Here is a 20324-nt window from a genome sequence, read left to right as displayed (position 1 = left end):
AGTGGAAAAACTCCATGAAACTCCTTCTAAGTCTGTTTAGAGTGTCTTTTATTAAAACTAGCCTAATCCAAACTGATCACAGGAATGCAAATTTACTTAATAAAACATGAAACCTTCCATGTGGCCCAAGGCCAAGGAGCTTTGAACAGAGTAAGAAAACGGAGCCATTTCTCAGGAGGCGTTATTCATCACTCTATGATTCTATTACTTTCCTTCCTCATTTACACCAATTCAAGAACTAAAAATGGCATCCCCACTCTGTAAATATTCCTACATCTGTTCATATTTCCTCTTTCCCTCTCCGTGCACACACACACACATTGCTATTTGTAGTGTGAGGGAAGAAAGGGGGTGTCTATTCTTATCTCTGGCATATGGCCATGTTCCTTCTGTTTCACAGGCAAATTTTGAGTCTATCAGTTTCATTTTGTAGCAGGTCTGCAGGAAGTGATTTTTCATTTATAGAATCTTTTTCTAAATTTTACAGCTGACAGTAGAATCCCAGAAAACAAATGTTGCTATTATGATGTGTCAAAACTAATTTACAGAACCCAGAAATCTTCATAATTTATATAAATGCATAACACAACATTTAAAACTTTCCAGAAAAGTAGTAGTAGTTTTTATTCTCTCGTTTTTATAAAGAACCAAAAAGTATTTGGACTATTTCCTATTTGGCCAATGTTGAATCTATAAAGGTATGCCTGTAACTCATGATTAAATATATATATTTTTTAATGTTCCAAGAATACATTGATGTAAAACAAGACAAGGAGAGGAAGGTCTGTGGGTTCTTTCATTAAGCTTTGTGACTTCTGCATTCACAGGTCATAGGTTTGGCCTCTACCCACCTTCTGAGAAAGCCTCCTTTTGTGTAAGTCAGGGCCGAGTCCCCAGCCCTTCAGCTATCCACCCAGGGCTGCTAAGGGTCACATTCCTAGTGAATGCAGCGCTGACCATATGCCAACTTCAAAAGACTCTTGAGGGAAGACAGGCTCTCTTTTTTACAAAATCTTTATTCCTACATGTGGAAGACAATTCCACATACAATGCTTTTGCTTGTGACCTTATGTGAAATAGCGACCTATCAGAGAATGGGAGTTGAGATAGTAACATAAGTATCTAACATCAGTCAAGGTTTAGAAAATCTGCCTTTCATGACTTTGAATACTTCTTTCCAGCCCCTTCTTGCCTGATTGAGAAATCAGCTGATAGTCTTATGGGAACTCCTTGTAGGTAACTCTTTCCTTTTTTCTTGCTGCTTTTAAGGTTCTCTCCTTATCTTTAATCTTGGGTGATTATGCTGTATCTTGGTGTGTCCTTTCTTGGGTCCAACTTCTTTGGGCCTCTCTGAGCTTCCTGGACTTCCTGAAAATACATTTCCCTTGCTACATTAGGGAAGTTCTCTTTCATTATGTTTTCAAATAAGTTTTCAATTTCTTGCTCTTCCCCTTCTCCTTTTGGCACAGCTATGATGTGGCTATTGGAACATTTAAAGTTGTCTTGAAAGTTCCTAAGCCTCTCCTCATTTTTTTGAATTCTTGTGTCTTCATTCTGTTCTGGTTGAATGTGTATTTCTTCCTCCTTCTCCAAATCATTCATTTGAGTCCTGGTTTCCTTCCTTTCAATTTTGGTGTCCTGTACATTTTCCTTGATTTCACTTTTTAGGAAAAGCCTTCACTTTTTCTTCGATTATATTCAACCATTTCTGTGAGCATCCTTCATGAAAAGCAAGAACCTACATCCAAGATGACTGTATCCAGCAAAGCTATCATTTAGAATGGAAGGGCAGATAAAGTGCTTCCAAGATAAGGTCAAGTTAAAGGAGTTGACCATCACCAAGCCCTCATTATATGAAATGTTAAAGAGACTTATCTAAGAAAAAGAAGATAAAAAATATGAATGGTAAAATGACAACAAACTCACAACTATCAACAACTAAACCTAAAAAAACAAAAACAAAAACAAAAATGAACTATCCAAACAACTAGAACAGGAATAGATTCACAGAAATATAGATCCCATGGGTGGTTATCGGTGGGGAGGGGGAGAGGGAGAGGAAGAATGTGAGAAAAGCTAAAGGGAATAAGAAGCATAAATTGTGGGTACAAAATAGACAGAGGGAAAGTTAAGAATAGTATGGGAAATGGAGAAGCAGAAAAACTTATATGTATGACTCATGGACATGAACTAAGGTGGGAGAGGGGTACAGGGTAGAGGGGGATAAAGGGGAGAAAAGTGGGACAACAATAGTAGCACAATCAATACAATATATTAAACCATAAAAAAAGAAAATCTGATGATTTGGTGAGAGGAGATCACTAGTAACACTAGAATTATATACATGCTCATCGGGGAACATGTATAAAGGACCTATGGACAAAGCCAAAGTGGGAAGGACTAAGGGAGGGAGGTGGGGATGGGTGGGGCAGGGGAGAATGGTGGGGGGGGGGAATGGACACAACAGTACTTCAACAACAATAAAAAACTTGGAAAAAGGAAATATATGTATATACATATAAATATGTGTTTGTTATATGTGTGTGTATATACATATATACATACCAAAATCCCCAAAAAACAATAAAAAAGAATTATAGACATGCAAGAAAAATGTAATAGGTCCCCCCGGTATTCCAAGTATTTTCAACTTGGAATCCTAGACATTGTTCATTTCTGCCATAATAGCACTAGAAAGTGAAGATTTTTTTTAGTCGAAACCAAACAGAAACTGCCTATGTACCCATAGTAAGCCAGCTTAGGCTTGCCAACACATGAGACTCTGTTTCATCGCTGTCACGGGAAACACTGGTTGTCTCACACTGCTTGAAAGACCTGACCTACAATCGTGTATGTGACTCCTACACAGTGTGGCTGTCCATTTGTTTCTGTGTTATGCTGGGCCCTGGTTACCACAGAGGGCAAGCCAAAGCTACCACCGTGGTGGCAAGGGCACATCATGACATAGAACTTGAGCAGTTCACTGCCTGGTATGCATCTAAGTTATCTTTTCTCTTGGTGTGCTTTTTGTAATAACATAAAACAACTTACACTATTATGTTTTTTAAAATTAATCTAAGCCCTGATTGGTGTGGCTCAGGGGGGTGAGTGTTGTCCCGCAAAGCCAAAGGTCACCGGTTCGGTTCCTGGTCAGAACACATGCTTGGGTCACAGGCCTGGTGCACAGTTTGGGCACGTACAAGAGGCATCCGATTGATGTTTCGCTCCCTCTCTTTCTCCCTACCTTCCCCTCTCTCTAAAATAAGTGAAATCTTAAATAAAATAAAATAAAATTAACCTAAAAGTAGGAACATCTCATATTTAATGATACTGGGTTTTGACCCTTATTTGTTATATTTCAGCATGGCCTACAATTTTCAGTAATTAGAGTGCTTGTCTAGCAAACTTGAACTCTTAAATACTGGGATTATGAAGACAGTTTTGGGGATGAATGTGGAATGAAATAATAAATGAGATCCTTGGTAGTGAGGCTAATCTACTCCACTCTCTCCTCTTAACAGAAAAAGAAACTAAGAATTTTAGAGTATTAAATGAGATGGTAATGGCTAATGAAGATCCAGTGCCAGAAGTCTTATTTATAGAACCTTTTAACTCCCATTTCTAAGCCATGCTTCTTGTGGTATTTTATATAGCAAAAGGAAAGATGTTCATGGAAAGGTGAAGCTGGAAATCACTAACACTGAGTTACTAGAGGAGAAATAGATGCTGGCTTCTAATAGATGTAAACAGGAAATGAAGAAATTAGCACTATTGATAAATAGCACAAAATATGTAATTAAATACCAGTAGATAAATGAACACGAAGGCATCTAGAATCAAAGTCAGGTAATTCATTATCAGAGAAATAATCTTGACAGGAGAATCAAATTCTTAAAGACTGGAATCTGTAAAATGCCAAAACAATTATAATAGCTACTGAGGACTAAATTCCAGGCATTGTACTGCACCTATTAAATTAAGCGCTCATAACCACCCTATGAAATGTATATTATTACTCCCCACATTTTGCAAGATAAATAAAGACTTAGATTATATCACTTACCCTAAATTTCACAAGTAGTAAGTTTTATAACCAAGATTTTTACTGAGTCTTGTGTGAGACTCCATGATTTTACAACTTATAATAATAGTTTAAATTGGCAATTTTAAAAATTAATTAATTGATCAAGATTAGCATAATATGAACTGAGTTCATGGAAATGGATTGTAACAGTACACATGTTCACCCCTTCATGATATCTGGATAAAATCTGATATATGGGGAATGTGGGTTTCACAAGGTTTAAATATAGTCTTATACATTATTCTTCTATAAGTACATATGAGAGAGAAGCTCAAGAAACCATCCTATCCAACTTAAGTCTATGAAAGGCCAACATTTTCCAGTTTATAGCATGATATAAGAAATAATTTTCTTTAATATTAGCCTAAAAGAAGAGTGTGGACTGTGGGAAATCCATCAGTGCAGTGGAAAGACATTAAGTATGGTACAAAAAATAAAATAATATGTTAACCTTATTTGTTCTTTACTTTGTGATTTTCTTTTTGCTGTGTGTGTGTTTATGTTATGGTATCCATTTCTCAAAAACCTTGAAGAATTCCCATCCATCAATAAAATCTAAAGAATCAAATCTAATTGGTTGGGGTTGGTTTCAAAGCTTTTTATAAGCTAAACCCAACTTCCCATACCAGATTTATCATCTTCGCCATCTTTCTACAAATGTCCCTCTCCTGGTGATCTAGAAAAGTAATCATCTCTATAAAGCCTCTCCAAAATTCCCACCTAGAATGTATTCATTCCTTGTCTGTGTTAATTTGGAACTAAATATGTTTTCCTGAATTTACCATTCCTTGCATATATATATGTAAACTATCTGGCTTGATGGTAAATTTAAAAACAACGAATACATCTTCTTTGTTATCCTATACAGATCATTATTCTGTATAAATTATAAAATCAGAGGACAGCAAAATGGAGTATACATTAAAATATAAATTGTATTTAGTTAAACCAAAATTTTAGTGCATCCATTAAGTTAGTGATAATTCTTAGTGATGACCAAAATACTGAAACTATATTTTTTTAACTAAAAACATAATTTTCTCTTTAAATAATATGATTTTTGGAAAATTTTCTGTTAAAACTTAAATAAAAATAAATATTATAGAGAAAAAATCATTTGAAATATACTTTAATCTAATTTATTCCATTTAAAAGCCAGTGACTCTAATTACAGAGATATTTTAGTTCAGGTCTATCCAGGGTCCAGATTCCTCTAATTATAGTTGAATGAATGAACAGTACATTGAATGACAAATTGATCAATTAAATTAAGCAATTATGAAAACTGAAATAAGAGTTCTAATGCACGGGTCAATTGTTTTATTTAACCTAGTGTCCAAAGCAGATTTATAACTCAGCAATTCAGCTCACTGCTCGGCACTCAGGAGGGACGAGAAGGGAGTAAAGTGGGCTGGACCATCACAGTGACCACTTCAGGTCCCTCAGGTGTTCTGCAGCACACATAATAAGAGATTTTATAGCATCTCAATTCTTAGTGCTTTGCCATCAATATTTCAAAAAAATAAACTTTGCAACACTTTGATACTAATATAATGTGCTACAAATGTACAATTCCTCATAAGCAATAATTCCATTTCTGTCTTAAAACATTCATCAAAGAATTAAGTTAGTTATCAATTTTCATACTATTGAATGAAGCAATTATTCATTTAATCTGGAAAATACAGTTATGAGAAAATCTCCTTTAAAACTTCGTAATTTATTTTGAACACAAGACACCACCCCCACTCCCATTTTCAGGGGAAAGGGCCACTACCTGGGTGTTACGGAGCCTGGACTCAGATCCTCCCTCTCAGACCACATCAGTTATGCCTCCAAGACCTGCCCTCAATATCTCTCCACCCCTCTTCATTTCAGCATCCCTTGCGATACCACTTCTGTAGCAGCTTTTGGTCAAGTCTTTGAAGGATTAATGCCATACATTCTACCTTATCTTTCTTCCATTCATCTTCCTTACTTGTAACCTGTCCCCCTTCAACCCTTCCTGTGCCCTACAAACCAGTTAAACACAATGTGTGCAGCAACTCTGAAAAGTCTTTCTTTTTCCTCGATGCTTTGCTTATAAATGTTCTTTTTTTTTTTCCCCTGGGGTACGCTTCTCTTTGCCTAGCCACTATTTGCTCTTCAAGATGGGTGCATTGCTGTTTTTCTTTCTCGTGTGCTCTGATGGCAATCTGTGCTTTCTTATCGCACAGCACAGTCCATGTGCTGCTGGGTCGGTGTCCCCCACGAGACAATTGCTGCGTTAGGACACAGTCTTCCAACTTTGCCTTCCCAGCAGCCAGCATGATGGCAGGTATGTAAGAGTCACTTACAAGTTTGTTGAAGGAAGTTTCTATTTGTTTGGTGAATATGCTAAAACTGCTTGTTGAAAGACAGCATTTCAAAACAGACATTTGATTTTTAAAAACTGATATTAATAGATCTCAACTACTGGGTGATATTAAATACCTGTATATAAAAGTGGCAGCTTGAAATGTATTTCACATAATCTTGAGTAAGTAAAATAATATACCACTTCTCGGTCTTTTGGCTAAGATCAAGTGTTGTATAATAACATATATTATTTAGAAGTAGATAACTGTTTATACACACAAACTTGCAAATTTGAATACTCTCTATGTGAATTATGAACTGTAGTAAGAACAAGTGTTGGACAAAGTTGCAAATCTTCTAATTAGCATTTTATGGGTCAAACTAAAGCAATATAGGTAACTTTCTCACTCAACAGGGCACTTAAATGACAATGGAAAAATATATACGATATATATGATAAAGTGGAACCATACAGATTCTACTTTAATGCTTCTAAATCATGTTAATAAAATGATAGGTTTCTGTTTTGACTAAATTTATCATAATGGGTTAAATAAGTGTTAGAAGACAGAATAGGCAGTATATGTATGTAATTAATCACTCCCTCCAATTAGTACTCCCTCAAATTGGAAAGTGGAAATTAATTCAGAAAGGCTAAACATGATTTTTAAAAAGAGAGAGCTACCAGCGGCAGCTAAGATAAGCTGGCATTAACCAATCATTTGTTCACTCACTCATTCATTCATTCTCTCACTCGTTTTTGCACTTGCTGTGGACCTGTATATTTGACCTCTATACAAACTTGTGAACTTAAGAATAAATGGGACAAGCATGTTCCCTTAAGCAGCCCCTTTGTGTGATCAATAGCAAATGAGATGAGCTTAACCAAGTTTGACAATAATATGTGTGTGGTTGTAAATGTGGGTGTGTGTATATTTACCTCAGCTCATAATTCCTTTTTGAAGTTTGTATTATTCAAATAGAACTTGGAGAAAGGTTCTTATTGACGGTAATTAATTCAAACTTTTCAGTTTCCATTAAGATAAGAAATACTCAGACACCTCCAAATTATTCCAACATATTTTTGATTTAGCCAAATTAACAATATAAAATTTGGCTTAAATAAATCCCCATGGATTATCATGCAAATGTGAGTTTACACAGTGGATAAATAAAGGTAAATGGCAATTTGAGTATAATGTCTCTGTGTCTTCCAAAATTTTCCATTTCAGATCTAATATTTAATTCGTCCAACTTTATCCCTTAATACCACAAGGAAATAACCTCTCAGTCATATTAAGATAGTCAAACACATTCTCGCCAATTTTCTATGTAGTGTACCTAAGTTTCCCATGTGAAAGATTTAACAGATGCATTATTCAGGATATATAGATATAAATATTAAAAAATCATATCTAATAGATGCCTAAATAAGTGCATGTATATTTTGGGAATAAATGCTACACTTGCACATTTCACTGCCTAGTGGATGGATGGTGACAGTGTTATTGATGGTTATCAATCAACACACTTAAGTCAGTAGCTCTGTCACTTAAGGAAAAAAGAATTAGAAGAGGTTTTAGACATGTCCCTATTAAAGTACCTGGAAACTTTCAGTTGAAGTGCCAGTTGGCTTTCGGAATGGCTTGGGCATGGGGACTCCCCGTAACAGAAGGGTTTGTGACAACCACACACAGAGTGCACAGACAAGAGTCGACACCAATGCTTTGATAGGGAGTCTGTCACAGGTTCTCAAGTGTGTGGCTTTGTGGTGATTTTCATGAGTCTAAGTCAGCTTCACCAGTGAGACTACATGAGGAAGTAGGTGTTACAGAGATACTAGCTAGTAGCAATTATTGGAAGAGACGAGATCCTAGAGAATATCCAATCTGATCGCTGATTATTTTGAAGGGGAACATGAGCCCAGAGTCTTAGAGATTTGCCAGAAAAAGGGGAGAGAGATAAGAGATGGAGAGAAACGGCTTTCCTTATACTATCAATCAGTCTTTATTATAATGATGTGCATGTCCATGTTCACCCAGAACTCTAACAGGCCAGGCTCTGTGTCAGTCTTAGTCATTATACACTCCTGGTAGTTAGCACAATGCTTCCCAAAACCAGTAGGTGAATAGATGAGTAAATAAATATTTAATATTAACTTAGGGAAGGTTGGTAACCTCCCTAAGCATCACCTTCATCATTAGAAAATGTGATCAGAGGAATGTGAAATAATACATAAAAATGCTTAGCAATGGGCTTTGTACAAACATTCATATGGTAATGGAATCAGTGGATGAATGAATGAATGAATGAGTGAGTGAATGAAGCCAATCTAAGGAAAATATCTGTTTCTCTGGAAACTTTGGCTACAACACATGGACAAAGAAGAAAATCTTTTGGTGTATCCTCATCTAATGTCTCAGAGAAAAATGAAAAGAAAAAAATGTAAAACAAAAGCCCCCCAAACAATAAAGAACTTAAAACAAATACAAACTATTTGTCAAAGGAAAAAATGGTCATTTAAACTACTCTGGAGAATATAATTCCGGAAAGAATAAAGAGCACTACAATACCTGACAAAATTCTGACTTCAGCTTCATTTCCTGTTCTTGAACTGGCTGGATTCCGGGCTAGGCACCGATAGATTCCAACGTCCCCTGGTTGAAGTCGGCTGATCTGCAGAGCGCCAGAGGGCAACACCACCACCCGGGAGTCGCCTGGGATTGGAGTCAGGTCTTGCTGGTTTTTCTGCCAGTGTATGGTTGGCATTGGCTCCCCAATGACGTCACACTTGAGTAACACGGTGTCTCCCATGAAGGCCGTGACAGATTCTGTCTGGGATAGAAACCTCAGTGGTCCTATGGGAAAACGAAGAAGGAAGAATAATTATTTCAGAAGAGACATCACAGTTTTATTCTTAGAGTTAACTCAATTAAATAATTCTAATTTCTTGATTCACGTGCTATCCATTGCAGTTGCATTGCAATATTTCTATGTTCATTTTAATCTTACTTGAATTCATTTCATTGAATGTACATTTCACAATAAAGTTCTATTCATTCATCGGTTTGGGGTTTAAGTTGTTTTGCTAATCATATTTTATATTACTGTGATTTTTATTTTATAGATTTATTTTAACTAACTGAAAATTTCCTAGGTCCAAGTTTACATTTCATGTAGTCAATATTTAGTGAATAGCAAATTCTATTGTATTCAGTTGTACATACTCTTGGTTTTATTTTGGATCTATTAATTCTCTCAAGTCTAATTTTCCCTACAATCTGATGAAAATTTGGCTGGAGGCAAAAGGGTAAAGGCAAAATGGTCTAGGTAAAAACATCATAATTTAATACAAGAGACCATCAGAAATGCTGTAGAGAAGTTTCCATCCCTGGGAGAGGGTGACATTTTTTTGTCCCCTTTAAGAAGGACAGTCTTGATACCCAAGGTTACTGAAACTGGCAGCCCTTACCGAGAGCCGGTGGTCAAAAGGAAGTTTATCCCCTTTGTGACCTCTCACTCAGAGCAAGGACTGTGAAAGACATTTCAATGCCTCTTCCCACATTTGCAGGAAGCTTATGTCTTCTCATCTTCCCAAAGGGCTGAGACAGAAGGACAATGGTCTATCTATGCCCGTCCAAAAGGAGGATGAAGTCCACGTGGTGTGAGGACACCACAAAGAGCAGCAAACTGACCTAGCAGCCCAGGTTCGCAGGAAGGCGTATGTCATCTCCGCTGCATGGGTGCAGCAGGACAAAGCTAACGGTGCAAGCTTTCGTGTAGGCTTTCACCCCAGCAAGGCACCTATCCCTTGGCCAAAGCTGGACAAAGACTGCAAAGAGATCCTTCCATGTAAAGCCAAACCTCACCAAGTAGAAAGGGAAGAGGGCACGTACAGGAAGAAACAATTGAGAAGATGCAGAAATCATGTAATCTCATATACAACTTTCATAAAGAGTGACCTCCACCACTATCACATATGGAATTGGTGCCACCTGCCAAAGATACTGTTGGGAACCGCCCTGACTGGTATCAGAAACTGAAACCCCCGCCTAGCTAAGGCTAAGGGAACGCCCTTGGAACCGTGAGCCGGCAAGGAGACAAAAGCTTATCTTCCTGGCAGGAATGCTGCTTCTGCTGCTTTGTTCATAACTGAACCCCCCAAAAGCTTGGTCGGTTAGCCAAAGACGGGTAAGATTCCCCACGGGGGAACAACCCAAGCCAGGCACGATCACTTTTGGGAGGCCCCCCAAAAGAAGGACTTGGGGGGGGGGCTGCAGCAAAAGGGGGTGATGGACCCTCACTCCTCGGCTTTGACAAAGTCTGAGTTCTCAGCGTCCGGAAGAAAATCTCCTTATCTCTCGGTGGCCTTAGTTCCCGCGCTCCACCTAAGCCTGAAACAATGACGGGGAAGTACAGCTCGGTACTGGGAAGTGCGGATTTGCCGGGGTGATCAGGCCTAAGAAAGAACATGTAAATTACTGTGAAACCTTCTTTGTTCAAGAATGCTCTCAGTTGAATGAGGAGGGTCTTAGGAGGAAGCTAGTTTGTTCCTCAGCCTTACAGCTCTTTGACCCCCAACTCAATAGACTGGCAGAGTTCTTTGTTTTCTATATTCCTTACTTCCCCTAATGAGTACTGTACTTTGCCTGAATTATTATGCAAAATGAGCCTAATAAAAGCAGGTATGGATGGTGGATCGGCGCGCTCCCCACTAGGGGGGGTGGCCATTCTGTCCCTACTTCCCCACAGAAACTAGTCTGTCTCTGTGCATGTTGTTATTTCTCGCGTGTTTATTGTCGAGCCATCCACAGTGTTCCGTGGTCACTGCTGGCCGGTGACCCACGCGCAACAAGATACCTCTCCTTATAGCCACGCTCATATAAACAAACCTGCAGACCTAGAGATCCAATATTGAGGTTGTATTGAGGTTGCTCAGCAGTAAGAGTGACTGAGTCTAGCCCACATAGAAGCATTAATATTCATTTATCCCACATATGTAGGTACTGAAATTACTCATCTGGCTCCCCAGTTAAGGCTTTATAATAATAGATGTAGATTCAGGGAATGCCAAGTACAAATCTAATTCTATTCTTCTTATTTAGTTATCAGAATTACCCTGTAACTGCTGGATCTACCCCTGAGTGATGAATGAAAGGAATCAGTTAACCTGTGTCCTGGCTCATTGTCCAAAGTCCAATTGCCAGGCCATTTGTAGTGTATAGTCCTGAGTCTATTCAAAAGAAGGCGAATTAATCTCCTACTGATTGACTTTGGTATGATTTAAAGCATGTACTTCAACAGAGAATGGTGTTTATATACTAGACAAGGCAAAACTGCAGTGAGATGTTCAAACAAGTTTCTGGCTTTTTTGCTTAACTGTTTTCTTCTTGGTCTTTCTTTATCCCTGGCATATAATTTTGTAATGAAGAAAGTATAGTTGGAAATAATATGCCCACTTCTACAAGTTATATATTTTATACAAAATATGTAAGAATAAAATCGTTTTGATAAGTTCATAAAATATCTGGATACTTTTAAATATTCAGGTATATAGTCCTATATAAGTTATACACACTGGATAAAATTCTAAATATCTATTTTACATCTAAATGCCAAAACATTAACTTGCAAAATTCTAGAACATAAAATAAAATTTAAAATGAAAGATTAATTCAAAGTAATACTCAACAATTGGTTCCTTTATTTAAACTTCTTATAGCTGAAACAATCATACATGATGCATGAAATTATATGTTAATATAATTAGACTTAATGGAATCAGATACTATTCCACATGCTTATTCAATATGAGTTCTGTGTTGATTTCAGACCTTAATAAATAGGCATTGTCACAAATGCCTCCTATTTAAAATTTAACAATATAATGTTTGAAAACTTCAACTAGTTGGTTATTCAACAGAGTGAGAAATTATAAATATGATTTGTAGCTTTTTCTTTTTGTCTCTACAAAGGAAACCCTGCACATCAAAAAGCAATTCTAGGTTTATGAGGCTCTGTATGGCTTGAATTAATGCTCTCAATATTGTGCTGAATTGTAGCACTCACATCTCACAATGGGTACAAACCAGCAACAGGATTAAAAGAAGAAGGAGTTAAAGGCTATCAACTTAGTACTGCATTGTCAAGGAGTGAGTATGAGTACCTAGTAATGAACATTAAACTCACTGTAACTCATAAGAATGAAATACAGTATTGTCAGAAGAGTCTTTTAATGCTCTAATGCAATACAAACAATTTCTATGCTTTGTTCATAGATAATTTTAACTGGAGCCTCATGAAAAACAGTTACCTGCTCAATAAGTGCCTACCTGTTTATGGAAACAGCCTGGTTCCATCTCATCAGATCACATCTGATCAATTGTAATCACAGTACAAATGGTCTTTATATTGCTACTTTATTCTTACCCAAATCCATTCCATAGTCAAAAGATCAGGGTTACTAAATCACCAAAGTTTTTGCTTCACTCAGGAAACTGAAGTTCCAAAAAATTTCTAATATTGTCTTACACCCCTAATTCTGGCACCCAAGAATCTAGCCACCTTTTGGGTTCGTCTTCTATAATTCCCGCAAAATAACTCTCCAATCTACTGAGCAGTCCTGTGCCCTATGCATGGCTTCCTCTTGACTTAACTCTCATGATTTCTCCTCCCCTAATATCTGCCCATCAAAACTGTAGTCATTCTTGAGGTACTGAGTTCAAAAATTCCCATCCCCCTAGTCTTGCTTACTGGAAATCATCTCTCAACCTTTTGAATTTTTATAACACCTGTAACTCACTGATAGCATGACATAGATAGCATGATTGTATAGATAAAAGCCTGAAAAGTGTTTATATTTTTGTGTATGTTTTTGGTATTTTTTGTATGCAGAGTATATCAAATATCTACTAAAAGAAAAAATACATATTTACTGAGGTTCTATGTGACCCTAAATATTTAAATGGAGCATTGCAAATATCCAAATTTTGATAACTGTGTTTAATGCATCTCTCCACTTCTAATGTATCTTGTGACATTTTGGGATGAACATGTCTGGCTGCCAAATTACTTGGGGTCCCTTTCCTGCTTTGTCATTTAACCAGCTGGGTGACTCTGCACAAGGTCTCAGCCTTACCTTTACCCTATTCCAAGCCCCTTTATGAATGACCTCATTGAATCCTCACAGCCGCTCTTAAAGTATTATTGTCTTCCCTTTACAGATGAGAGGGGGATATGAGCAAACTGATGTTTTGTATTATATACATAATACAAACCCATGTTGTTTACATGTGAGTAACATGTGAATATGTGATTAAATAACATGTAAATATTTGTGTGTAAATGTTACATATTTCTATGTGCATATTAAATGTAAATGTACATTTAATAATATATGTTAATATATTATTAAACATTTCTTCATATTATGTATGAATGGTTAAAAACAAACTTTAGGACTGAATTATTATACTTATTGAAATATCTTATTTCCCAATCTCAGTGAGACTACCTCAAGAGGACGTTTTTAACATATCAATACTTCCCCACTCCTGCTCCAAGGATCAATCAGCACAGCTTTGGGTAAAAACTCTCTTGTTACATGAGTACATTCTCTCTAGGTTGCCATAATTATAAGCAAAGATCAGCCTGTACTGTACTTCTAAGAATAGCACACAAACCTATTTCAGGGGTTTTCATGGAGGCCTGTCACTGTTGGCCTTGTCACAGGCTGTTTTCAAGAATGAACTGTAGTCAAGGTGTTTACCCTCACACCTAGTCTGGCCCAGGACACTACGACCGCTTTAAATCTAGAAATACCTGGATTTGCTGGGAATGCCCCATGTCAATCACCTTACAGGCTTACACATTTCCTGCACATCCATGGATTAACAATGACAGCACCTAGTGAGGGATCAGTTCAGGAACCATCAATGTAAAAGAATATGTTTTATGTATTAAAATGTCAGACAAATATCGGAGCTCTGTTTACCCTCTGCGCTAAAAATGACAAACACAGACACTTATAATTGAAACTTTATAAATGACTAATTGTCAGTAAAAGTGCCTTGGCTTCAGCCTCAGAAATTTTATTGAAGTCAACTCTCCTAAGTACAGTCGTAAAGTAAGCACTAGGTGTGGTGGGAAAAAGATGTAGAGTCGTTATGAGAGCACCGTACAGAAATGGGTCTCACCTTGTTTATTTTGATTTCTATAAAAGACCCTTCAGGTGTTCTTTAATAGTAATTTTAACAGGAAAAGGATTCATTAAGTGTCTATAAATGTTACTTTGTTGAATGCTGCTCAAAGCTAGTTAAACAGCTACCAGCACCATTCTTTTCTAGAACATTTACTACCTACCCTTGCAAGAAGTGAAGACTTTATTATATCATCAGCTCTTCAGTGAGGCAGTGCTTGTATTCCAGGACCCTGACTGTGCCAACACAGTACCAGCATTCTCACTTCCTCAGAAAGACCATCTCCAAACCCAGACAGACCCTATCATTCCTGTATGTCTCCTTTGTAGCACTTATTTCCATTGTAATCGGTTAACTGGGAAATTTATTTAATAGCCATCTTCCCGGCTAATCTACACATTCCACAAAAGCAGGGCTGGGTCCATTTTATCCTGTACTCTGAGGACTTTGTGTATTATATGACATATAATTGTCCATCAAATACTTGTTGAATGAAAAAAATAAATATGTATTTATTCAGGAAAACATCCCAGGCTCTGAGTTTTGGGAGGCATAAATGAGGGAGATAACAGGGATTTCTTCAGGGAAAGTGTAAAACAGCTGAGGCTACATCATAAGTGTCAACCCATCAAGCCTTCCATTTGAAAAGAGATTGTGGAGGGGGAAGAAGGAGCTATGTCTCATGCACCCGTGACAATTTTATCTAAGCCCCATAAATTCAAACTCTGGACCAGTGATATGCATTTTGAACGTGATTTCTGCATCCTGCCTTCAAATCATTGTCCCCGGGAACAAAGTTATCAGCTTCTCAGAGCCAGCCCCCACCCATCTGGGACAAGCTGGGCAAAGGCCGCAGCCATCAGTCCGGTCTGGCCAATACATATTTCCTCAGGAGCTAGGACAACCAAACTGTTGGCTGTCACCGGGGCAGTAGAAATGTTAATAGCAAAAGCAGCAAACATTTTTCATGTGGGCTTTTCCTTTGTGATGCTAAAAAAAATGAGGTAAAAATCACCATGGCAATGAATGAAAAGCTGCTAAATCTGCAGGGACATCAAATGTATTAGAATTAAAATAATGAGAACAATAGTCTCCATGCACACAGGCACCACAGGGACAAGAGAAATCTTCCCATCAGATCCGGACAGTGAAAAAGTTTGAATGTCTTCCACATGCACGCTCGGCTTCATTTCACTCTGAACCATTTTGCTTTTGAAGCAGAGGTGCAAATAAAGCATTTCACAGTCCAGGTTTATGCCAAGACTCCCTCCGCCTCCAGGGAGACCTCTCCTCCACCCACACACTCAGAATGGGCCCATTTCTCTTTTGAAATTCTAATCTGAAAATGGCACATTCTTCTCCTTTGCCCTCTAGCCTCTTTGTCGGACTATCAGGATCCTCATCTCCTCCAATGGAAGGTCTAATTGTTAAGGAACTAAAGTTCATTTAATAAAAAGAGACTTATCAATTGGGGGACAGACCCTGGGGTTGGAAACATGCCTCACTTTTAAATATTCAGCAGTGTGGTGACATTCTACAACTGCCAGAGAAGAGCGGTTGTTACTGCTTTGTTTGCTCCAAATTATAGCCTGAAAGCCCCCTTCAAAGCCAGACCTCATTTACCCCCTTTGAATTCTCCCACCAGCTCAGGAAAAGAGAAGAGAGGTCATGCCAAGGGCAGTTCTCTAGATTCGGTTCTTTTTCGCTGCCAGAAGACCAATAAAGAATTCCAGGAATTTGTTATGAGTATATTTCTGTAGGTATGTCCCTCCGAGGTTTACCATTTCCATTTGTTTCCCTTGTAAAGGTTTTTGTTTTTGCTTTAGCTTCTTCATTTTCGTTGGCAAAATTACAGGCTCCTAGGTGGCTGGATGACGAGCAGTAGCTTGAAAGTGGCATTGAAAGCAAATCTAGTAAGTCAGTCTGGGGGGTGATAGTCACACATGCCTGGTGTGGGAAATGACAAGAAACATCCATGTGGCCAATTAGTTGAACATCAAATCAGAAGGGTGTCACAGAAGTGTGAAAGGACAAGGTACATTACACAGTCAGTTTGTCCAGCTCTGCAAGATGAGTAGCACACAATGAACTCATTCCCTAAGCAAAAAATAAAAATTGTCAAGAAGAAACATCATCAACTAACTCTTTCTCAGGGTTTGTCCAATATGAATGCTATGAAGAACTGGTACTCTGCCAGATTCTTGGAGAATGATTATACATAGGCTTGGAAGCAGGTGGTTATTTTGGGACTCCTGGAATCTCCGGGTGATCAAGAGCCAGTCTGAATGCTGGGGTATTACGATGTCACCAATTAGCCTCGCTGGATTCTTGGCCTTCAGATCCATGGAGTAATTCCAGATTCTCCAAATCTACCTTCTTCATGACAGCCTTAGGGCCTCTGGTAGCCTGCACACTGCTTTTATAAGAATTGGGACAGGGTGTCACCACTGGAGGCATGAAGTTTAAAGTGAGTGGCACTCCACGGGATCGGCCTGCAAACCCAGAGCTGGATGCCAGGCGCCTCCCCACTTTTCCTGGAGGCGTTTTCTCGGATATGAATGACACCCATGTGCTCACAGCCCCGTTCCCCATGGTCTCATGATCAGCAGTCAGACGAGCACGATGCAGCTTGGCCCCTCCATGACTTTTCCTGACTTTGGAGTCAAATTGGAAATATTTCACTAGGTAGCTAATTCGAATAGCTTTTCTTCCATCCATCTGAGCTAATGTATGGTAGCTGATTCCCAGTTTAAGATTAAATGCTGAAGAGAGCTTTACCACCTTTTTCCCTCAAACTCAACATGATGTTGTTTCTCTGATGTTGATCCTTCATAAATCTAGTCAAACTGTATTGACCGTCAATGCCATTATTCCACTTGAAGGTTAGAACGGACTTTTTCTTACAGCAAGAGCTAGACAGCAGCCCCTGTGTAGGGGCGGCCACCTTTCCTCTTAGCTGTGTTGTCATGTCTTTAATGACTAAGATGGGTCTTTGACTTGTGCATAAAGAAAACCAATATGTATAATGCAGATCAATTAGGAGTTGTGTGTTTGCTTGTTTTACTTCACTGTAAGATTTTCTATAGGAATTCTTTAAAGGAAAGACTTCTAATGAAGAGAAATGTTCAGTAATATTCAACAACTAAAAATATAAGCAAAATGATATAGTGCTTTAACCCAGCAATTTTCAGTCTTTTTTACCTCATGGCACACATAAAAGACTAAAATTTTGCAGCATACCAAAAATATATATTTTTTGCCGATCTGACAAACATAGGTATAATTTTGATTCATTCACACCAAATGGCTATTGTTGTATTGGCTGTTGTCATTTATTTTTTATTTGACAGTCCAAAGGAAGAGAGGCAGAGCCACTGACTAAATAGTCAGAGATGGCATGTTTTAAAAATTCTTACAGTGCACTGGTTGAAAATTTCTGTTTTAACCTATTAATGTTGCAAAGATTTCAAAATAATAACTGACAGTATGAATTCATACACTACCTTTGAAAAGTGATTTGGCCATGAACATCATAGCAATTTAACCCAAGAATGGATATAAAAGGGAGGAAAAAAGTTAGATGTATGAAATTATTTAATGCAGCCATATTTAAAATAGTGAGTGATAAAAAATGGATCAATGGAACAATTGGTGACTGCACAAGAAGATTCTGGCTTAGCCACTGTACTTAACACTATACAATCACATCAAATCATGTTAATACACGTTTTGGAAAATGAAGAAAAGTAATTTTCTCATTTTTTCTAAAGCAAGCATATTTTGAAATATACCAAACCATTTTGCTAATGATTCTGACACTCCGTTCAGAGCATCATATTCCACGTAAACTGCAAGCAGCTATTCAGGAGCATATCGATTTTATGGAGACATGTTTACCTCCACAGACTGTGACAATAACTGTGCTTTCATTCTTTATTCTACAGACAAAATTCTTATCACGAAAGATGAGATTGATTTACACAAAACAGCAATGAATAATGTCACAGAATTCAGGCTCGCGCTCTCCAGCAAGCTTAAGTCTCATTAGACATGGATACTCAACGGCCACAACATTCGTGAAGTTGATTGTAAATGGGGCTGATATTCGCTGGGCCTACTCATAAAATTGTGCTTAAATCAAGGCAGGTGAATTACCCAAATAACAGAAAAGCAAGCTCTGGAGTCAGATTTTTGCTTTAGGCTCTGCTGATAACTCTGCCATTCACTGCTATCATCACTGCTTGTATCATCATGTGGGGATGGCCAGATTCTCCCTACATTCACATAGTCGGTCAGTCAGTCGGTCAGGAGCCCAGGGTGCCGAGATACTTGGTGAGACAGCATTCTGGATGCATCTGTGAGGGGGTTTCTAGATGAGATTAATGCTTACATCCGCAGACTGAGATTGTTCTCTTCAGTGTGGGTGGGTCTCATCCAACCCACTGAAGGACTAAATAGAACAGAAGATGGAATAAGAGAAAATTCACTCTCTCTGTCTGACTGTCTCTGAGATGAGACCTCGGTCTACTCATGCTTTTGGACTGGAACTCACACCATCAGCTGGTTCTCAGACTCGCAGACTCGGACTGGAGCTCTACCACCTGCCTCCCTAGATCTGCAGCTTGCCAACTGCAGGTCTTAGGACACCTCAGCATCCATTTTCCCTTAGTGGGTTTCTTACAATCAATCTGTTTATATTTTGTATATATTACACAGGATATATATATATATATATATATATATATATATATATATATATATATATAATGTATATTATATAGGAGCTATATATCTATATATCTGTGTGTATATATATAAAATGTGTGTGTGTGTGTGTATGTGTGTGTATAGTATTGGTTCTTTTTCTCTAGGGAACTCAGACCAACACAGTCAACACTGAGTGAGTACCTAACACATGGCAGGCATCATCCTATTGCCTGAGGAATGCAACAACAAACAATACTAGTTTCTTTCCTCAAAGAGCTCACAGTCCAGTAGAAAAAGAAAACACATGAGAACAATGCTACATGATAATTGCATGGTACTGTGAACTCAGAGATGACATAATCCTTAGTGATGCCCACTGGGAAGGGGATAACCAGGAAGGAGCTCCAGGAAGGGGAGAACATGAGCTGCATCTTGAATAATGGATAGGGTGTCGTCAGGAGCCCAAGATCCAGAAGGGCATTCTGGACAGAAGAACGTGGGCCGAAGCACTGACTCTGAAGGCCGCCGCGGTTTTGGAGATGGTAAATATTCACAGAGTGATGGGGAAGCACTAACAGAGCTCTACAGCTGCCTTTCCTACCACATAAGAGAGCCTGGCGTTCTTTAATTGTTAGCATTCATCATGAGTGTTTTCATTGTCCCCGTACTGTTAACTCCATGAAGGCAGAATGGGTGTGATACAGTGTGAGGTTCACATCCAGCATTTTTTCCGAATGAACTGTGACAAAGCCAGGAACAGGAAAGCCCATAACCAGAACAGTTGGCTAGAGTCTATCCAATCACTCCCAAAGATCATTAAAACAAGAATCTACTGGGTTAAAATTGTTTTAAAACATTAAGTTAGCATATTACCTAAAAGATTAAATTGTCTTCTACCTGTCAATCTTTAAACTAAGTTCTCATTTTTCTTCTTACGCTGCATGAGTACATACAGGTGTTGGCTCAAGTAGGTTTACAGTTGCAAGTACACGAAACAC

General features: G+C 38.1%; 1 protein-coding gene across 1 annotated transcript in view; it reads right to left on the bottom strand.

Moving 5' to 3' along the window:
* The window catches only part of DCC (DCC netrin 1 receptor), a 668131-nt gene that overhangs the window by 532201 nt on the left and 115606 nt on the right, over positions 1 to 20324 (bottom strand). Inside the window, exon 4 of the mRNA XM_045849638.1 lies at positions 8995 to 9279. Within this exon, the coding sequence (XP_045705594.1) occupies positions 8995 to 9279 (285 nt within the window). The remainder of the gene's footprint in view (positions 1 to 8994; positions 9280 to 20324) is intronic.

This window comes from Phyllostomus hastatus, unplaced genomic scaffold, assembly GCF_019186645.2.
Source record: "Phyllostomus hastatus isolate PE091 unplaced genomic scaffold, TTU_PhHast_1.1 phas_contig_80, whole genome shotgun sequence".
Classification (NCBI taxonomy): Eukaryota; Metazoa; Chordata; class Mammalia; order Chiroptera; family Phyllostomidae; genus Phyllostomus; species Phyllostomus hastatus.
This window is presented reverse-complemented; position numbering and strand designations above follow the sequence as displayed.